Genomic DNA, 19,541 nt, shown 5'->3' with positions numbered 1-19,541 from the left:
ACACACACTGCCAGATTTATACTAACTCCGTTTTTGCTTCCCATAAGGCACTGGATTTGTTCATGTTTTCACTTTTGGCCTGATCTCAGAGGAAATGACTGTGTAGCAGTATTGTTGATTTAGCAGTGTGATATCAGTCCTGTATGTTAAAAAGATACAGGATTTTTCACCTGGTTTGATATATTGCTGGATACTTTGCTGTGTTACATCTCTTGGGGGAGGGATACATTACAACAATTCTGATCAAGCTGATAAACAGTGACAATAGTTCATACCATGGGGAAACAGTTCGGCATAGACTCCATTTTGAGTCAATTTGGGGTTTTTTCCATCAAAGTATTCAGTATCTGATGCTGAATACTGGTGAGAATGCCATCCCCAAGTTTAGTTTGGTATGATCACAATAAGGAAGCCTGGTTATCTTCTCCTCAGTTATGTTTTAATCCTCCTTTTTTTCCCCTCCTTATGCTTGTTTTATGCTTGCTTTTTGCTTATGCTTTTTACATCCCATCCTTGCTAGGGAGAACCTGGTGGCAAAGGTGCTGATGGCATTCCTGGTGCAAGAGGAGAGAGAGTGAGTACTCTTTATTTAAACATCTAGCAGTTTATCAATTAGCTTCACATAGTCTACACTTAAAGCATGAGTAAACTTAAAATAAATAAATATAATCTAGGAGAGGTAAAGTTGTAATCGCATTGTATTTCATCCAGCGGTGCAAATCTGGTTTCATTAACTAAACTAGACTTAATATTAGTTTTTGTGATTACAACTACTTGGGTAGATACTATAGATTTTTTTTGTAAGCAGAAGATTATAATTAATTGGGACAATGTTTTGGAGGGAAAGCACTGATACAGAAGTAGAGAAGATGTTACTAGCTAACTAAATCTAGCTGACTGATGAGGAAGATGCTGGTTATAATGAAGCACAAAAAGACAGGATGACAGTAAGTGTTGTCGTACAGAACACTTCTACAGGTTACTATATATGATATATTTATACATCTATGTAGCATACACACATAAAACAGACACTTGAAATACATACATATATTTACTGAGTACCTGCAAGCAGTATATACATGAAAATAATGACAGAAGTGACAAATATAAAATTGAAGGTGTATGAGATGTAAGAAATATAAAAAATGTATTTCAAACCATCAGGTATCCATTAAATTCTCAAGGAAGAAAAAAGAGGCTAGTGAAGAGGTGTTGAACATATACTGAAAAAATATGGACCAATAATCTATATGAAAATTTAGGGCAAAGGATAACTTCCATTGTCTGTCATTGAGAGAAGTTTTGGATTAGGTTTAGATGGTGGGGGAAAAAAGGAAAAGAAAAAGAAAAAGGATAAATCAATTGGAGACTTCTCTCATTGCAAAATGGTGTGATCAGTGTCGCTCCAAAACATACTTGCAACCACACTCCGGCACTGTAGACTTGCTTCCATTTAAATACCTATAGCAACCTGATTATGCTGAAACATAAATGCTATTGATCAAAATAGAGGAATTAACATTGTCATATTTTGATACAAAAATGCATTATTTTCTAATTTTTTAGGGTAATGTGGGTCCCATCGGTCCTCCTGGTCCTGCTGGCCCACCTGGAGATAAGGTAAAGCGTCCTTTGTAATGATGTTTGACATTGCAAACAGCCACACTGGTGGCTGTCCCATGGGAAGAATTAAACCACCCAGTGATTATTCTTGTTTCTTACAGGGAGAGACGGGTCCGGCAGGAGCCCCAGGCCCCGTGGGTTCCCGTGGTGGTCCTGTAAGTGACAGCACTTTTCTACCAGTAGAACTTTACCGTGGCTCATCTGGCCATGTATAGACATCAGTGTGGCACCTGCTCTGCTAGGAACACATGTGGCTTGTGGCCAAAATAAATAAGCATATTTGGCTTCTGTTGGCTCTTGGGATTTACAGGTGCTAAGGTCTTCAGAAGATCAGAGCTTATAACACTGTAAAGGGGCTGGTGGGCTGCGGTGACAGGTCAGGGCAGGAGCATGAGCAACAGTTGTTTCCTTCTTACAGCTATTCAAACTTTTAAAAATATTCTTATATTTGTATTTTAGATTGATAAAACAAGCATATTTGGATCTCAGCTGGATCTAGGGAACACTGTGGATTTTGCTAAGGGTTTATAGAGGTGTAACTGAGATTGGTTTGTCACACTTTAGATAATCTTCAGATAATTCCTGAGCAGTTGTTTTTAGAGCTCAGCACCAACTCTTGGTTTGTTTGCTTGTTTTTTTTTCCTCTAAAGGCTGGTAAGACAAAGAACTTCAGCAGTATTCATGGGAGTGTTCCCTAACTTGTAAAGTGAAGCCTATCTTTCTAACATCTTGCATTGCTGACCTGTTGTTTTCTACAGGGTGAACGAGGAGAACAAGGTCTTCCTGGACCTGCTGGCTTCCCTGGAGCTCCAGTAAGTATAAACACTTAAAAGCAACTGAATGTGATTATCAGCTTTTAGTTTCTCTAACTTCATCCACATCTCAGAAGGGTTTCCTGTAACCTCTTTAATATACATACCTGCTACATAATTGGCTTAATTTACTACTGTTTCTGTACTTGGTCACACATAGTGCAAAATGTCTGTATCCTTCCCTTCCTGTACTGGTAGACCAACAGAGTTCAACTGCATTCACATTTAATTTAATAGTTAAGTTCCCTTCTGAATTGTACCTGGATAGAGTTCTTATTACAGTGATATCATTTGCAATTTTTGAGTTGTAAAATAACAATATAAATTTTCTACAGGGCCAAAATGGAGAACCTGGTGGGAAAGGAGAAAGAGGCCCACCTGGTCTGAGAGGAGAGGCTGGACCCCCTGGAGCTGCAGGTCCACAGGGTGGTCCTGGTGCACCAGTAAGTTTTTGCTGTTCCTTGTTGCTTCGGAGAGAGGTTTCTTGAGTTCTCAGTTCACGGTTTATGTTCCTGACAATTTTATACATACTAAGCTCCCTCAGGATGGCTGGGCCCAAGTGCAAGCATTTGAACTGCCTGACACTTCATGACACTTGTGGTATTTTTTATCTATTTATCAAATCATTTCCTCTATCTCATTTCCTTCCATGTAGGGTCCACCTGGTCCCCAAGGAATAAAGGGAGACCGTGGATCTCCTGGAGGTCCTGTGAGTATCTCTTTGACTTAGACACTGATAAATAACTCCATCTATTACAATAAACATGATGAAAATGAAAAATAATACCTTCAATGACTTCAATATCTGTAGTTCAAGAATAATTAGTGTTCCAGAACGAGTAATTAAAGTTGAGGTGTTTAGTGATCTGGATTACATTGATTTTAGTGCCAAAATAGCTTTTGGCACACTGACCCAAAGCTATAAAATGGCTTATCTACACAGTTATTAGATTTACATGCTGTCTTTGCCAAGTTTCTCAGAGTCCACTTGTTCACCTTTGAGGAACATGTGAGACCTTTCCTTGCCAAAACAAACAAAAAACCCCACAAAAACAAACAAACAAACAAAAATGTTTTAAGCAAAACAGCTAAATATTATTCAAAGTCAGCCACTGTATAAAAATCAATTTGTTCATGTTTTTCTAATCTTCAGAAAATGACAACTAGAAGTATTGATCTCATCTCTTACAGGGTGCTGCTGGTTTCCCTGGTGCTCGTGGTCTACCTGGTCCCCCTGGCAGTAATGTAAGTTGTCTTATCCCCCTTTTATTCTTACCTTGTGGATATATTTAGACATATATTAATATCTTACACTATATTAAGCTATATGTACCTTGACATGAATATAGGATAAACAAAAGCACTTTGACTATGACTTAGGGGAAAAAATTCTGCAAAAGAGCATTTATTCTCCTCTTATTTCATACAGAATAGCAATTTATTCTCTTGCTGTCTTGACACTCCTCCTGTTACCATTTGTTTTCCAACGCCCATCAGAGCTAGTGGAGTCCTTCTCCTGGATCAGGTCCTTATTTCTCTGGATGGCAGACATCCTGTCTTTGCTCTTGTTCTTTTAAGATGCAAGAAATACTGAATTCAGCACCTTAAATTGATATGCATTTCCAAAACTATATTTTGTAGATCCCTGTTGAGAATTTTTTTAGTTGCATGTAGGATGGAATGGCATAAAATTTCATTACCTTGGGAGAGAGGAGTTTGGAAAGATTCTCGTGGCAAAATTTCCTCTCTTACGATCTGGGCTACATCTGAAGTTTAAGCTACCAGTCTGCAGTGTCCCACTATAAAAATGTATGCTGATGTATCAGCTAATTCCAGTATTTTACAGAATATCTATGTGTGTGAAGAGAAGATCAACATGCATCTACTTTTTATTTGCATGGTCAAAATTAGATTCTGATTTTTGATTCCTTAAAAATTAAGGAAATACAAATGATACAATGGATTTAACCCTTTTAAAGTAAAAATTGTAAGTTATCATCTTTTGTTGTACAGTAACTGAGATATAAAGAAAACTTTTGTATTTGGATAAAGAGATGTTTGTTTTCTGCCTTATAGTTACAGACAGATACAAATTTGAATATTGCTGAATAAAAAGTAGGATTTTAATTAAAGGTCCTATCAAAGTCACTGTAATTCTTCCATGGATTGGCTGAGAGTTTTAATGAAAGACATTTTATTCTGCACTTGTCCAAGATAGCCCTTTAAAGGCATCTGGCTTTAAGTGATTCAAGAAATCAGTAGAGTCTGCAACTATTTCAAGTTTCTGTGGCAGAGCCCTAGGTAAGGAACGTATATCCTGTGTTGGCTGCATGACAAACACTGGGCATCCAACTGTGCAGGTGTTGGATGATGCAAACCGTATGTCCAGACAGGAGGGAGACAAAAAACAGGTTTGAAAGTGGTAGGTGAAAGGATTCTCTTTATAAGACCAGATCAGATTTGGGTGCATAGAGGTTGGACCCTAAATCTACCTTCAGGCAGTGAATCATCTGCTTGGCTTTCATGAGGAAAGATCAACACCAGGGAGCATGCACTACTGTTTCAGATACAGCAGCTCACGCTCTTCTTTCAAATTCCTTTTAGGGCAGTCCAGGTCCCCCTGGTAATGTGGGGCCTGCAGGCAAGGATGGACCTCCTGGACCCCCTGGTAGCTCTGGTTCTCCTGGCAGTCCAGGACCTGCTGGAACAAGAGGTGAGCCTGGCTCACCTGGTGAAAAAGGGCCACCAGGCGCACGAGGAGAAAGGGTAAGTACATGGCCAGCCAGTTACACTAATTGACAGGGATTGTCAAGAATAAGAAGCCACCTGATGAATGTTGAAGATCCCCAGTATTGACTGAGCTGACCTTTTCCTAAACAGGGGGCACCAGGTGAACCAGGTCCTCAAGGCATCGTCGGTGGCCGAGGTAACACAGGTTTGCCAGGTCTGCGTGGCCCAAGCGGTCCTCCCGGGATGGCAGGGGCCAAGGTGAGTGTGCATTCTCTGCAGCAACAGCCCCAGAGCTAACGCAACAACTGTAATCCAGCTCCTAAAAATAGCTCTGTGTTACAAAAAGGTAATGAATGTGTCGTATTCTTTGTCCAGAGACAACACACTGTGCAGTTATTTTTGTTTACGTCCATAAAATCAGGCTTTAAAATGTCCAGTAACAAGCAGCTGCAGGATGCGAAGTTGATTTTAACCCCCGTTACAAAGAGTCCTGGAGCAGATTATCTAGGAGTCTATAACCAGCTTCACCCACCTAAGGAGGGGAATGGGCTATGAACTCTCATTGAGACAAGAATTGAGTCATTGTTTCATGCTATTTTTGCTTAATTCTCAATATGTTTCTTGCTTAAATATTATGATCCAAACAAGAAAATACTTTCACCTCTCTCTAGAAAAGGTGGTGCAAGGCTTAGTTTGTATTTTGTCATTAATATTGTGATAGAGCAGCATTTTTTTGTTAACTGCTTTGGTTGTTGTTTTTAGGAACAAAACAAGAGATCTACCCATTTATTATTTCTTAGCTGACAAAAAAAGGAATGTTCCCTGGGTTCAATGGCCTTGCATGAATATTACTAGTGATGAAAAGAAACTAGTTGGCCAAGTCTTTATCTTTCTTATTTTGAGTATTTACAATCACCAAAGTCACCCTGACCCTTCACTTTATTAGGTTTCCTTCACAATCACTGCATATTTAATTAAAGATGCATAACACGATGGTATTATTTATAAGTATTTATCTGAAACAAAATCCTTTCCCTTTTGTTCAGGGTGAAGATGGTAAACCAGGCATCAATGGTGTCCCGGGAGAACGTGGTGCTCCTGGTCCACAAGGTCCTATTGGGCAGAGGGGCTTACCTGGAGAGCCTGGCCGAGATGTGAGTGCACATGTTAGACCTTCCTGCTCTAGCGAGCACGTTACAGATGGGAGACTCAGGCAGTAAATATGCCGTAAGGGTCACAAAGCCTCCCTCAAGCGCTTGATGCATAAAGGGCCTGGCCAGATTACATCCTCACATAAGGTGGCGTAGGCTGCTCTCTCTTCTCTACCTTTTACTACCACGTGTGGGCCACGTGTCTGTCTCACTTGCAACTGAACAAGAGACTGTGCTGCCTGTAGGCCTACAAAATAATGCAGGTCTGGTAAATCTTTCATGGGTCCTTCCACCTCCAGGACCTCTTCCCTCTTGAAAACTTTCTCTTTCTTTGATGAGATTTAAGCTTAGTGGAAAACAGGCTGTCTGCTCATCATCCAGCTTAGGAACAAATCGTACCACTCTTTTTTTTTCCAGGGTAACCCTGGCTCAGATGGCTCACCTGGACGTGATGGATCCCCAGGAGGCAAAGTAAGGAACCACCAATATCTTTAGATTGCCAAGTAAATGTTATGTAGAGATTACAACATACATAACTATTCTGTCCTCTGTAACTTGTTCCTTGAATCTTTTATGCTCCACTGAATGCAGTCTTTACACTACAGTTCAGTAAAAAATTCAATTTCTTACCCTGTCGGCTATCTGCAGGGTGACCGTGGTGAAAGTGGTTCTCCTGGCCCTCCTGGACCTCCTGGTCACCCTGGACCAGCAGGTAACACCGGTGCACCTGGAAAAGCTGGCGAAAGAGGATTTCAGGTAAGACCAAAGCAAAAGCTTACTGCTTATTTACAGACCTTTCCTACGCCAAGTCCATTTCATGATGTAATGAAGTACAAGTTTGGAAGAGTCATACATTTGTTACTGTCATAGTTCTTGGCATTGAGGATCTCTTTTGTAAGAATATCAAGGGGAAAGACATCACAGTTTATGTTCTTGACAATTGTATATATACTAATCTCAAAATCCACGTACCTCTTAGGATGCCAAAAAGCACATCATCCCAGTAGGTCCTGTCTTAATTTCAGTCCCATCTGGTGCTCATGCACCTCAAGTGATGTTATTTATTTAAACTAAAGGAGTAACTTTGGAAGTCCTCAAGTTATTTCTGAGAAGTGCTGACACCAGCACAGCTTGAGCGCTGAGCACCTCACAAAATGAAAAAGGGGTCCAGTGCATGTGGTATGTATTGCTGCCTACAGGCAGCTGAGTAAGACTACTCATAGAAGAGTAAGACTACTCATACTATTCATAGAAAAAGGAGCTGACCAAAATTCTTGCTGATTATTTAGTGTGTGCGGAGCTTCCCCTTGTTTCTGAACAGCTGCTGGCTTTGAACATGCTGCTTATCTGGAAGTAAAAAGGCAGTCTTGTCATCTCCAGGTGATCCATGCTATCTTATTCTTATTGTGTCACAGGGTCCACCTGGCCCTCCTGGCTCTGCTGGTCCTGCTGGTGCTCGAGGTCCTGCTGTAAGTCTTATTTAAAAGTACTTGTGATATCATACATTTGCAATCTCCTGTTACTTGGGCATTTTTCTTATTTCTTTGTATACCGTTTTTATTGTAAATCTACTCCGAAAGGGTCCTCAAGGTCCTCGCGGTGACAAAGGTGAAACTGGTGAGAGAGGCAGCGCCGGCATAAAGGGTCATAGAGGATTTCCTGGTACCCCTGGGCTCCCTGGTCCTCCTGTGAGTATTCTGCACTCGATGGGGAATTATGGCTGGTCTTAGTTCCTCTCATTTAGGTCTCAGGTAACTAGTTAGCCTTAACTAATTTACTGAGGAAAGAAAATTTACATATATATATATATATATATATATATAAAGAACCTGTGTAATTTGATTACCAAATGTGTTGGAAAGTCTAGTTCCCCTGAATCACCCTGAATGCACCTTTGTGGTGCATACAGACAGCAAAATTTTTAACACATTTGTAAACATGAATGTTTGTCAAATTATGTAAATAACTTTACTGGTAATATGATTTTATGGCAATATACAGTATTTTGAGCCTATAGCTATGTATTCTTATGAATACAAGATTCCATACAAAGCTTTTGTGGATGCCTTTTGGCTTTCTTGCCTTTTGGATGATATTGCATCACTAATATTTTTTCATATAGAGAACATTTGATATTTTTTTTTCTGGCTCAAGAATGGCAACCATTCTTTCTCATATTTGACATAAGCTTTTTATAAGGATGTGTTTCATATAATCTTAAAGATGTTTCAGTGTCTCTATTTAACATACATCCAGGTAGATACAAAACATTACTAGGAGGTGTACAACTTACTTATCTTTTCTTCATAGGGTCCCCTGGGTCCACAAGGTGCAATTGGAAGTCCAGGAGCTTCAGGTGCAAGGGTAAGAAAAACTCCTTACTTAGCGTAACTGGAAAAAAGATTCAGACTGTTTGGCTTTTTTTTTTTTTTTTTTTTTTTTTAAATAAAAGCCATCTTAGGAGGCAACAGTTGACCAAAGACACCTGATAAATCATACAGAAATGTTTGAAATCTCTCACAAAGTATTTCTGAATTTGAGATTACCTGGTAAACTATTGTGACCGTATTATTTGTGTTCAACATTATTCTAGGGTCCCCCAGGACCATCTGGGCCACCTGGAAAAGACGGGACAAGCGGCTATCCAGGTCCCATTGGTCCTCCTGGCCCTCGTGGCACCAGAGGTGAAAGTGGCCCTGCAGTAAGTAAATTGTGCACACTTGAGCACACAAATCTTCAGGGGGTATTCTTTAAACATAGGGTGCTCTCCCACTTAAGTATCTCCCTCTGAAAACTCTGTACTTCATTTCTCCTAAAGCCAATAAAAGGTTATTCTCTGGATTTTGGGGGAAAGGATTCCTTTCTCCTTCTCAAAGCCCAGACAGAAGACAGACAGTTACAACTTGACAAAATTAGGAAAATAAAATTTGAATTTTAGGAAAATAAAGGCCTAAAGTCTAACAGATGTTATACGTAGCAAGTACCATTATTTAATGAATAAGTAAATTAGATGTTTATTTGAGAATTCTAATTTTTTAAGATTAGGATCCACAGACTTTTAGTTTTAATCTGTGATTTCTACTCAGCACTGCGTTCACTATTTTTTAGGGTCCACCAGGCCAGCCTGGTCTTCCTGGTCCTGCTGGTCCTCCTGGTCCATGTTGTGGTGGTGGTGCAGCTGCCCTGGGGGCTGGTGAAAAAGGTCCAGTGAGCTATGGCTATGAATATCGAGATGAGCCAAAAGAAAATGATATCAATCTGGCTGAAATAATGTCTTCAATGAAATCAATTAACAACCAGATTGAAAACATCATTAGTCCTGATGGGTCACGGAAGAATCCAGCTCGTAACTGCAGAGATCTGAAATTCTGCCATCCTGAGCTCAAGAGTGGTATGTTAGCTTTTTATTTTCACCCGTGGTAGCAGAAATTGATTTTTTTTTCATTAATGCTGTTGTTTTGTGTATTTAAATCTACTATAAAAAATTTGATTTTTTGAACATGTCATTATAAAGACGATAAATATAATTTTAAACTTTAGTTTCTTATGCATTTACTCAATATATACACTGACTTCAGCTCCACTCCCTACATGCTTATAAGTGAACATTTGATTAAATAACTTTACGAATAAAAAATGTGAGTATAAGTTCTGTATGTCAAATGTCACCCATATTACAGTATTCACATGAACTCAGCACATTTTTATATCATCTTATTTTCTGTGGCATCTCTTCTGTCAGAATTAATATACTTCCTAATGTGGCTCAGGAATCTGGCATAGAAATAAGCTTCACATCACACAGGCAGATTCTTCTCCAAATATACTGAACCCCTTAACATTTTTCTACCTCTAGGAGAGTACTGGATTGATCCTAACCAAGGCTGCAAGATGGATGCTATTAAAGTATACTGTAATATGGAAACAGGGGAGACGTGCCTCAGTGCCAACCCCAGCACCGTGCCAAGGAAAAACTGGTGGACTAGCGAAAGCAGGGGCAAGAAGCACGTTTGGTTTGGAGAATCTATGAATGGAGGCTTCCAGGTAAGAAACTTCCACACCTTTAGCTGTCCAAAAGGTAGTACACGCATTGTACTGACCTAAATCATAATGTACTAAAAAATAATCCTGAAATTAAACGACACTAAGCGTTTAGTGAATGAAATAATAACTATATGGGCCATCTCTAGACATGACTAAACAAAACCTCTTGCATGTGCGTTGTGCTCCGCAGTTCAGCTATGGAGATCCTGAGCTTCCAGAGGATGTCTCGGAAGTTCAGCTGGCCTTCCTGCGCATCCTCTCCAGCCGCGCCTCTCAGAACATCACCTACCACTGCAAGAACAGCATCGCCTACATGGATCAAGCCAACGGAAATGTTAAAAAATCTCTGAAACTGATGAGCTCTACAGAAAGTGAGATCAAGGCTGAAGGAAACAGCAAATTCACATATGCTGTTCTGGAAGATGGCTGCACTGTAAGTAAACAAGACTTTAGTATGGTCATTTAATAAATAATTCCCTCTAGGGGACTAGACTCCATAATAAAGGAAGAGAGAACTTGGCATGACCTTGGTAAGGAAAGGACACAGTAAAACCTAATTGGGGAAATTTAGATCCTCTACACCAGAAGTGCCACTCCAGTAGCACTCCCATTTACAGCCGTGCTCACAGCTAGCTCCCTCCTTCAGAATCCAAGTCAGTGAAGTCACAGTGACCAAGTTTTGATCCATCCCATGTCAACTCTAAAACTAAGAGTAGTAGGAATCATCTTAGTCATACAAAAACATCATGGCTAGCTGAAGCAAGCCATGGGCTGTTATTGGGGGGGGAGAGAAAGGCATTTTGCAGATAAAACATTGCTTCACTGTGCCTTGCTAGCTGCGGCACAAAGTACTGGAGAGGAGCAGTAATATCCATGAGTGTGCTGGTCTCTGAGCATCTGCAGCCTTTTCAGTAACAAATACAAAACACCATTAACACTATCCACAATTTCTCCCTCCTGCCATTTAAGATCCCCAAAGCACAACAAACACTGACCTATATGGCAAACCTGCCATTTAGGATGCAGGAACGCATCTACTCTGTAGCCACTTTGTGGCTATTTCTTTCACATGAACATGAAGAGCTACCTCATTACTGCTGTTGCCTTTTCCTGAGGCTAAAACTAAAGCCACTTTACAAACAGAGCAGCTATTTGTACAATCCCCAGCACACAGAGCACATTTCAGCCCAAGTCAGGGCACAGGCACCACTCCAGAGCACTCTGTCCATGAGGGATCCCATCCCTCTGAGCCACGAGGTCTGCAATCCTACAAAGCCTCACATAAAAGGTCCAGAAATTAAGAATATCTATGTGTTCATTCTAGAGAGACTGCAAGCACTTTTCATGGTGTTGAGAGGGACACATTAATAGAAAATCTGAAATCCAGTAAACTCTAGGATAATGTTCATTATAGCTCAACACTGATTTATCTAACATGCTTGTTCATTTCTAAATTCACAGAAACACACTGGTGAATGGGGTAAAACAGTGTTTGAATACAGAACGCGCAAGCCAATGAGGTTGCCCGTGGTTGATATCGCACCCATGGATATTGGCGGTCCTGATCAGGAATTTGGCGTGGACATTGGCCCAGTCTGCTTCTTATAAATCAAAGACCCTGCTCTTTCTGAAATCCCAGCAAACAGGTTCACACTCCAACTGTGCTCCTTTGTTTTAGCCTTGTCAGCTAGTACAGGTGACCATCTGTATCCCAGTTATTTATTAACAAAATTTCTGGGGGAACAATCGATTTGATATCAAGGTTTTTTTTTTGTTGTTTTTTTTGGGGGTTTTTTTTTGCTATTACACAAAGTACAGTAAAAACGCTTTTATGCTCTATTTTTTTTTTTTTTTTAACCAAATTCCATCTTCAAAAACATGTCTCCTTGGTGCTATAATACAACTTCAACACTTAATAAACCAACACTGTGCTCAATTAGTTGAATGTCAGCCAATTTACAAAGCACTGATTGCTCCCAGTACCAAAGTTTACCCTTCTTTCTAAGATGCAGTCCAGAAAGCTAGAAAGACCTCCCTGTTTCAACTACCTCAACATGGACAGAAACTGGGATGTGTCTGATGAGTCAAACCAGGAATCAATTAAACACATCAGTCAAAACACATTGGGACCCACTGGTCAATTCAGTGGAATCATTAGGTACAAAATTGTCCATTTCTGTACTGATTAGCTGTGAAAAAGTACAGTGTATTTTAAGAGTTTTTAATACCTTAACAGCAGTAGTCACCATAATTTTATTGTTGGATTGTATGCTGTTATCAAAGGTGCTTCTCTACTTTCCTGTCATTGCTGGTCAAGACCACTAAAATTAGGGAAGTGTAAAAGACTAATATGATGGTGCTAATGTATTTTTCACTCCTAACTCTGCAAGTCAGGGTTATTGACTTGCTCAAAAAAAAAAAAAAAAGAAAAAAAAATAAAGGATTTAAAGCAATTGTAAATGTCTCCTGTCAGAGATTGTCATTGGCATGTCATAGTTGAGAACTTTCTCCCTTCACTCTGTAAAAGTCAATCAAGATGCAAAATTGTGAACAACTTCCGTCACGTTAACACATTTATAGTGTTGAAGGTTAACCATCTTTGTAAGCTTTTATATGGTTGTTGGTCTATTCCTTACAGAGACACATAATAAAATATCGTAATAAAACTCCTTGTTTCATAAAACTGACTCTCTAATTTATTTTACTATTTGTATCTCTTTCTTCAAGCAACTTACTAAGGCAGGACACAACTCTGGTACCCCTTTAACTGAACATTTTCTAAGATAATCTGTTTGAAGGAAAACTTGTTAATCCTAAGAGATGCAATTTATGGCGTCATACTATGACATTTTCTTTCTTACTTTTTCCACTCAAGCCGCTGGCTCATTTTTTTCAAACATGGTGAACAGCTCTGACAGCAAGATCCAAAACACCACCCATGCTCAAAGTAATAAATAACATATATCTCTTCACATAGGGTCTGTCTCTGCTTTTAAGGGTGTCAGTGTGTCGGGTCATGTAGGCATGTGTGCAAATACGGGGTAGAAGTGACTCCCACGTAGCATTCACAAGCCTATACATGGCAGAACACACCTGTCTCTAATAAGGGCGTGCTTCACCTGCCAATACCCAGCAAAGCACTGCCCACTGCACTTGACCTCTCGTGTGTGTGTGTGTGTGTGTCTGTCTGTATGTACATATTCCTGTCTTTTTGTGTGTACCTGTGCCTGTGGGTGCATCTACCTGCTTGTGCCTGTGTACATGTGTGTCTGTTTGTGTGTGTCCATCCATATGAGTGTGCAAATGTTTCTCTGTGTGTCTACGTGTGTGTCTCAGTGCATCTGTCAGTGTATCTTTCCTTGCGCATGTGTTCGTACGTGCCTGTGTCTCTGCATGGCTCTGTGTGTATGTCCATGTGTCCACATATGCATGTGTATGTGCATGTGTGCATCTGTCTTTGTGCATGTGTACGTGTGTCTATGGGGGATTGTGTGTGTCTGTGGGGGTGTGTGCATGTGTGTCTGTTTTTCCTGGAGGCGGGGGGGGAGGTGCGCGGTGTCTGTGTGTGTTATGCATTCATAATTAATACCTGAAATTCCTGACTCCATTTCACTGGCAGCAACAAGTTTTCATCTGGCATTTCTAGAAGGTTCATTTCTGTGGTGGGTAGAGGCACAATGGTTCTGCGTCTTCCTATTACAAGTAATGCTAAAGTAGGAAACCATGAAATCCTTGAGACATGACATAAAGCAGAGGATTGAACCTGAGATACCTCTGGGACTAGAGAAAATAAGGACTTTTTTTTTCAAGTGAAAAATCCTGGTTTTAGTGCCAAATTCCACTTGAACAGCTAATACCTATTTTTGATGGCACATTTATCTACAAAAACAGTAATTAAGGCTTAGTCAAACTAAACACATGCATTTTACTTGAATGTAAATGCAGTTACCTGTTGGTTCTCATATGATTAATACTATTACTGCACCCTGTATAAATCACATGGAGTTTTCTTCCTAACAAACATAACAGTTAACAGTGGCTTTACAGTCAGATCTTCCCAGTCCAGCTGAGTTGCAAAAGAAGAACCTAAAGAACAGGCAGATGCGAAGGGCTCAGCTACAAGCAGCTTTTTTTTCTGACAAGTACAGCCACATTTACAGTAAGGGACAAACTGTCAAGTCACTAATAGTAAAAGCTAATTTGGGGGAGGGACTAGGAAACAAATTGACACTAGTATTACAGATCTAAAGCAGCTTCTTGAAGAATGCAAAGAAGAAACAGCAATTCATAAATTTCAGCTTTGCAAAGAGAACTGAAAATAACCAATACTCCAAATCCCACAGAAATTTAGCTCTCTTAGTCATAATAGGACAGGACAGAAGTAATCTGCAGTTTTCTTTTCATCTCGTATCTTTCACAGAGGTAAAAATCTCACAAGATAATCCTCAAGTTATTTCCTGCAAACCACGAGATCCAACAGGATTGGATCACTAAAAAGATGCAACTGCTCAGGAACGGAAGTGGGCTCAGTTGCAACTGGACCCAAGAGACTGAAGAACCTTCTCGTCAACATCCATTTCCTCAAGCCCTTCCTGTCTGCCTGTCTAGACATCCTGAGGACAAACATACATAGTATTTCTTGTATATGACTTTCATTTTTTCCAAGCATGAGCAAAGTGTCAATGAAAAGACTGACAGCCATACAATTTGTCAGTAGCAGAGGACACCTGGTAACAAACGTGTGCAAAGAGCTGTGAGTTCCGCTTGCCTTTGATCTTAACAAAATTAAGATCTTGCCAACTTCCCAGGAAATCCCCAAACATACTATTTTCTCACCACTTCAGGAAATTCTACGTGTTTTGCAGAAAAACCATTGGCCAGGTAGTTTTGTTGTCCCCAAAACAGGGTTCTTTATCTGGTGTGCATACAAAAGGCCAAATTTAGCACACAAAAAGGAGATACTTTATTACAGAGATGCGCACGTCTGCATTCTGGAATAAAGCCAGCATGACAGAAAGTAAGGGCACGATATACAAAATCTTATCTCTGCATTCACACCCTAAAGAGCCAATTGGTTACACATTTGCATATTGCATTACACAATCCTTTTAGCATATAATGAGCAACGTTCAGCTAAAGCACACTTTATCCAACAGCCTTGAGCTATGTGTTAGAACAAGACTTGACTAATTGTGTGGGCTTCAAAAGGCCTAAAGCTGCAAGGTCAGTAGTGTCTATAGTTCATGATTAGGTGTTTTGCAAGTCACTCTTTGTTATATGAGCAGACTGGCCTAAAAGTGAAAGGATTTATCTATCTTCTAGCTTGGCAATTGCAGACAGGATTCATGCTTTTAAATGATGACAACAATTCCCCCCCTTCGAGACTTATTTCTGTGCATCTATGTATCAAGTAAGTCCCACCTTTTCTAAACTCTTTTAGTGACTGCAGCACACCACTTAATCACACACTGCAACATAACATACAAACATACAAATGTAACCATGGCTAATACAATCATTACAACCAATTTCTTAATTCGCGTCCCTCTGCCTAGGCATCTCATTGGCTGAGGGCCCTGTCTGTTACATGGGGGTCCCACCCCTCTTGCCTCCCGGAGGCGGTGACCATGAGAACGATCACCGTGCCTTGGGGGACAGGGACAGCGGGACAGAAGGTGCTGAGGGGCCATCAGCGGCCCCATTGACAGCCCCGGATCCCATCGGGGTCTCTGTCACTGCCACACACGGGCAAGGGGAGGAAACCACACTCCCAGAGAAGAGCTCCTGCTCCCCAGTGTGAACATCACACGGCTGAGCGTCACATCCCCATCCCCTACAGGGCAAAGGCAGTGGCACCATATATAGATGTATATATATATATGTACACACATATATATATGTATAATATCACTTTGAAGTAGCTCATGGCATGTCTCACCACGTCACACTCAGGGAAAATGTCTTCAATAGTGGACTGTACTTAGTGCAGTACCTTGGGTAGTAGTATTGACGAGGAGAATAGCAAAACAAGCTATTTATGCTTGTACCGAATTTGTGTTCCTTTACAATTTATTAGTTACTCTGCGTTAATTCAAACCAAGAAAATTCAACCATTTGCATCCTACTTTCATTCTGCTCTGGATATCTGTGCAGTCAAATTCTTTCATAGGCTACTTGTGACATAGAAATGAGGAAGAAAGGGGAAACCAATGCTTCTAAGAATCTTGCACCTGGCTGACTTGCTGATGAGCCAGGGCCAAGCTGTGTTCACCTGAGCTGAATGAAGAGTGCCCAGCCAACCGTAGCCTGGTTTGCGTATTCCCACATGAGTAAAACTCTCAAGCAGGACTAAGGCACAGGAAAGAGGACATCCTGCCTGCGTTTATAATGTAAAGCAGCCTTCAGACTGCTCTGAATTGAAGAGGATGGAGAGGCCAAGTCACCTTAGAGCACCACAACTGTTTTAGGTCCTGCTGCGACATTCCCTTCTGCACATTCTTGCCCTAGAGGTCTGTTAATTTGTTAAGTAGTTTAACACAGATTTACCATCCTGGTTTTAAGTGAGTTTAAAATATAACAGTACTGCTTTTCTTGCAAATTAAATGTAGAAATCATGATGAAACCTCTTTTTTTAGAATAACTGTCTTTCTAGACAGTACCTATTAAAGGATGTCACAGGCACATTATATGAGGGGTAGATTTTTTGACTGATGCACAGTCAAAAGAATCTGGGTGTGTAGAAATTTGGAGTCTGCATCTGAAGTATTTTCCTGCAGTCAGTGTAGTGGTAGCCAATACTGTCAGTGGAGCTGAGGAGGTGATTCCACCCTTTTTACAGAAGCAGCTGGTCAAATCACACTTTAGACCTTGCTCAGCTGCTACACTAGAGATAGAGAGACCACCCTAGACTCCTCAATTAGGAGAGAGAGTTCCCACCGCAAGTGTTGATATTTGCATGTGTGTCAGTGGTTTTTGCTCAGACTTTTTCTCCACTTGAGTTGGCAGAGAATCCTGACACACACACACAGAAGAACCAAAGAGAAGGTGGCACAGCATTCCCTGGCACCCTGGTAAGCTGGGGGTTTGAGCCTTACAGAAGTATTACTGGTGGATATCAGTGCACCTGAAAGGCAGCTGTACAGCAGATATATATATTCTTAGCCAAACTTGTCCTACAAGTTTGTTTGTCCTCCTGGACCTACTGTAAGTGTGGTGGTCCTGTAAGAGACCATTATGAGTTACTGCCACAGTGGTCTGGTATCTGCAGATAGAGACTGTGAATTGGGATGGGCCCACACAGAACCAGAAGAGTGAGGGTGTGGGGAGACCTTAACAGCACAAATACAGTAGCAACACAGGCACAACTATACTTAATGCAACATAAGAGAACAACCATTCATTAAAAATAATGGCTCTTGTGGGAAATTGCCTCATTTTATGGTTAAAATAGCTACCGTTTATGGAAGATGATAATTACATGTACATAACAATATTAATCTGACATAAATTACATGGTAGGAAGTCTTTTGATTGGAGTTGAAATTTTATGAAAGCAGCTGGTAAAAATGCTGACTGGTGGAAAAATGGATTAGAAAACCTGTTCTTAATCTCCACAGCACAAAAAAACAGCCTCTGTAATCTCCAGTACTCCTGTGGCTGAGCGAAAGGCTGGTAACAATTACTCAACCCTAAAACTGAAGGTTTGGGAGCTTTCTTCTAAAAAAATCCACAAGTCATGAAGTCTTTGATTAATAATTTCTACTAATGAAAGTTGATTACTGGAACAATTTTAAAAATCTCACAAAGAAATAGCCAAGACCACCTTGAAATAGCTTAATTGATCTAAATACCTGGAGTCACTTATCAAGCCACCATGATTCTGATACTTCTCCACTTCAATAGCAAGGTCTTCGAGATAATAAAAATATGAAACAGATCAGGTACCCGGTAAATAAACAAGAATTAGTTAGAAAATAAAGCTGGCCTTCAGATGATTTAGATTCTAATCTTATTGGTTTTTACTCTAATTTACTGTGTCAGCCTGCAAAAGGCTCTAGCTTTTATTTTATACTGGAATACAATTTACCAAAAAAAATCTTACCTGACAATTTGAGGCTAGCAGCAGCATTACAGTTACAGAGCAGCACATCAGAGGTCTTTCAGGGGTGTATGGAAACACCAACACCTCCCTTCATGCTCTAAATTTAAAAATTAAAATTTAAATTTTTTAAAAATTAAATTTAAAATTTAAAAATTAAAATTTAAAAAATTTAAAAATTTAATTTAAAATTTAAATTAAAATTTAAATTTAAAAAATATAATTTAAAAATTAAAAAAAAATACTGTAGTCTATATAGTTGAAAGAAAGGCATGAAGTTCAATGAGAGGTGCGGAAAAAAAAAAAAACAAAAAAAAACCAAAAAAAAACCACCAAGGAAATAAGTTGCCCACACAGTAATAAGACGGATACAAAAAATTTCTCATTCTGATATCCAGGTTCTTATTCAGTCATGTGTGTTACGTCAGTTGATATTCACACACTTCATAGCACCAAATTACTATGGCTCTTTGTGGCAAACGAGCAAACCCAAAACAAACAAAAAACCCCCAGCCCATCTCAAAGAGTTTCCTGGATGGTACCAACAGCTTTAAGATACCACTTCTTAATATTTATTTTCATTATTTGCTTGGAACTTCACTTTCCCAATTACTTGCAGGCTATCACCTAAAGGTGCGGACCTTTTCCAGGACACCAGAGCTTTTCTTCTGGTGAACACAACTCCCTATTGTCTGCAGCACAGGGAATATTTCAACACCTCCTTTCTACATTCCTTATGGAAATTATGTTTAAAAAAACTCAAACACAGCAACAATCCAGCAAACCCTACTGTAGCAGTAAAATTTTGCTGATTAGAGCCTAGTTTTAAATAATTATGAACACCCATGTGTCACACCACCTTAAATAATTATGAACACCCATGTGTCACACCACCTTACCTCCCTTTAGGTGATTCTCCGTGGCCATCACACCCCACAGCTGCGCAGCTCCAGGCACTGCTGTAAAGCCCCCTGAAGTGTCCTTGCACCCCTCTTTTTGGTGCAGGGGGAGAAATGCCTGCTGCAGCTCGGTGTCAGCCATCCTCTCCGCTGGAGGTGATCGCGTGGGGACGAGCCATTC

General features: G+C 40.1%; 1 protein-coding gene and 1 long non-coding RNA gene across 2 annotated transcripts in view; one reads left to right on the top strand and one right to left on the bottom strand.

Annotated features, from left to right (window-relative positions):
• COL3A1 (collagen type III alpha 1 chain) overlaps nucleotides 1–13,046 on the top strand; it is a 51,112-nt gene extending 38,066 nt beyond the window's left edge. Inside the window, exons 32-51 of the mRNA XM_082057196.1 lie at nucleotides 521–574; nucleotides 1,570–1,623; nucleotides 1,728–1,781; nucleotides 2,385–2,438; nucleotides 2,774–2,881; nucleotides 3,094–3,147; nucleotides 3,630–3,683; nucleotides 5,043–5,204; nucleotides 5,319–5,426; nucleotides 6,215–6,322; nucleotides 6,737–6,790; nucleotides 6,968–7,075; nucleotides 7,735–7,788; nucleotides 7,900–8,007; nucleotides 8,630–8,683; nucleotides 8,913–9,020; nucleotides 9,428–9,710; nucleotides 10,176–10,363; nucleotides 10,554–10,796; nucleotides 11,825–13,046. Coding sequence (XP_081913322.1) covers nucleotides 521–574; nucleotides 1,570–1,623; nucleotides 1,728–1,781; nucleotides 2,385–2,438; nucleotides 2,774–2,881; nucleotides 3,094–3,147; nucleotides 3,630–3,683; nucleotides 5,043–5,204; nucleotides 5,319–5,426; nucleotides 6,215–6,322; nucleotides 6,737–6,790; nucleotides 6,968–7,075; nucleotides 7,735–7,788; nucleotides 7,900–8,007; nucleotides 8,630–8,683; nucleotides 8,913–9,020; nucleotides 9,428–9,710; nucleotides 10,176–10,363; nucleotides 10,554–10,796; nucleotides 11,825–11,971 — 2,157 coding nt within the window. The 3' untranslated portion in view covers nucleotides 11,972–13,046. The remainder of the gene's footprint in view (nucleotides 1–520; nucleotides 575–1,569; nucleotides 1,624–1,727; nucleotides 1,782–2,384; nucleotides 2,439–2,773; nucleotides 2,882–3,093; nucleotides 3,148–3,629; nucleotides 3,684–5,042; nucleotides 5,205–5,318; nucleotides 5,427–6,214; nucleotides 6,323–6,736; nucleotides 6,791–6,967; nucleotides 7,076–7,734; nucleotides 7,789–7,899; nucleotides 8,008–8,629; nucleotides 8,684–8,912; nucleotides 9,021–9,427; nucleotides 9,711–10,175; nucleotides 10,364–10,553; nucleotides 10,797–11,824) is intronic.
• Nucleotides 8,649–19,496, bottom strand: LOC309441917. The gene is made up of 3 exons (XR_014184498.1): nucleotides 19,361–19,496; nucleotides 18,465–18,561; nucleotides 8,649–8,710 (listed from the first exon to the last, which is right to left on the bottom strand). It is a non-coding gene; the product is annotated as an uncharacterized lncRNA (long non-coding RNA).
• Between the last annotated feature and the right edge of the window lie 45 nt (nucleotides 19,497–19,541).

Source organism: Streptopelia decaocto (assembly GCF_964273445.1).
Source record: "Streptopelia decaocto genome assembly, chromosome: 6".
Taxonomy (NCBI): Eukaryota; Metazoa; Chordata; class Aves; order Columbiformes; family Columbidae; genus Streptopelia; species Streptopelia decaocto.
Note: the sequence above shows the minus strand (reverse complement) of the source record. Positions and strands in the feature narration are given on the sequence as shown.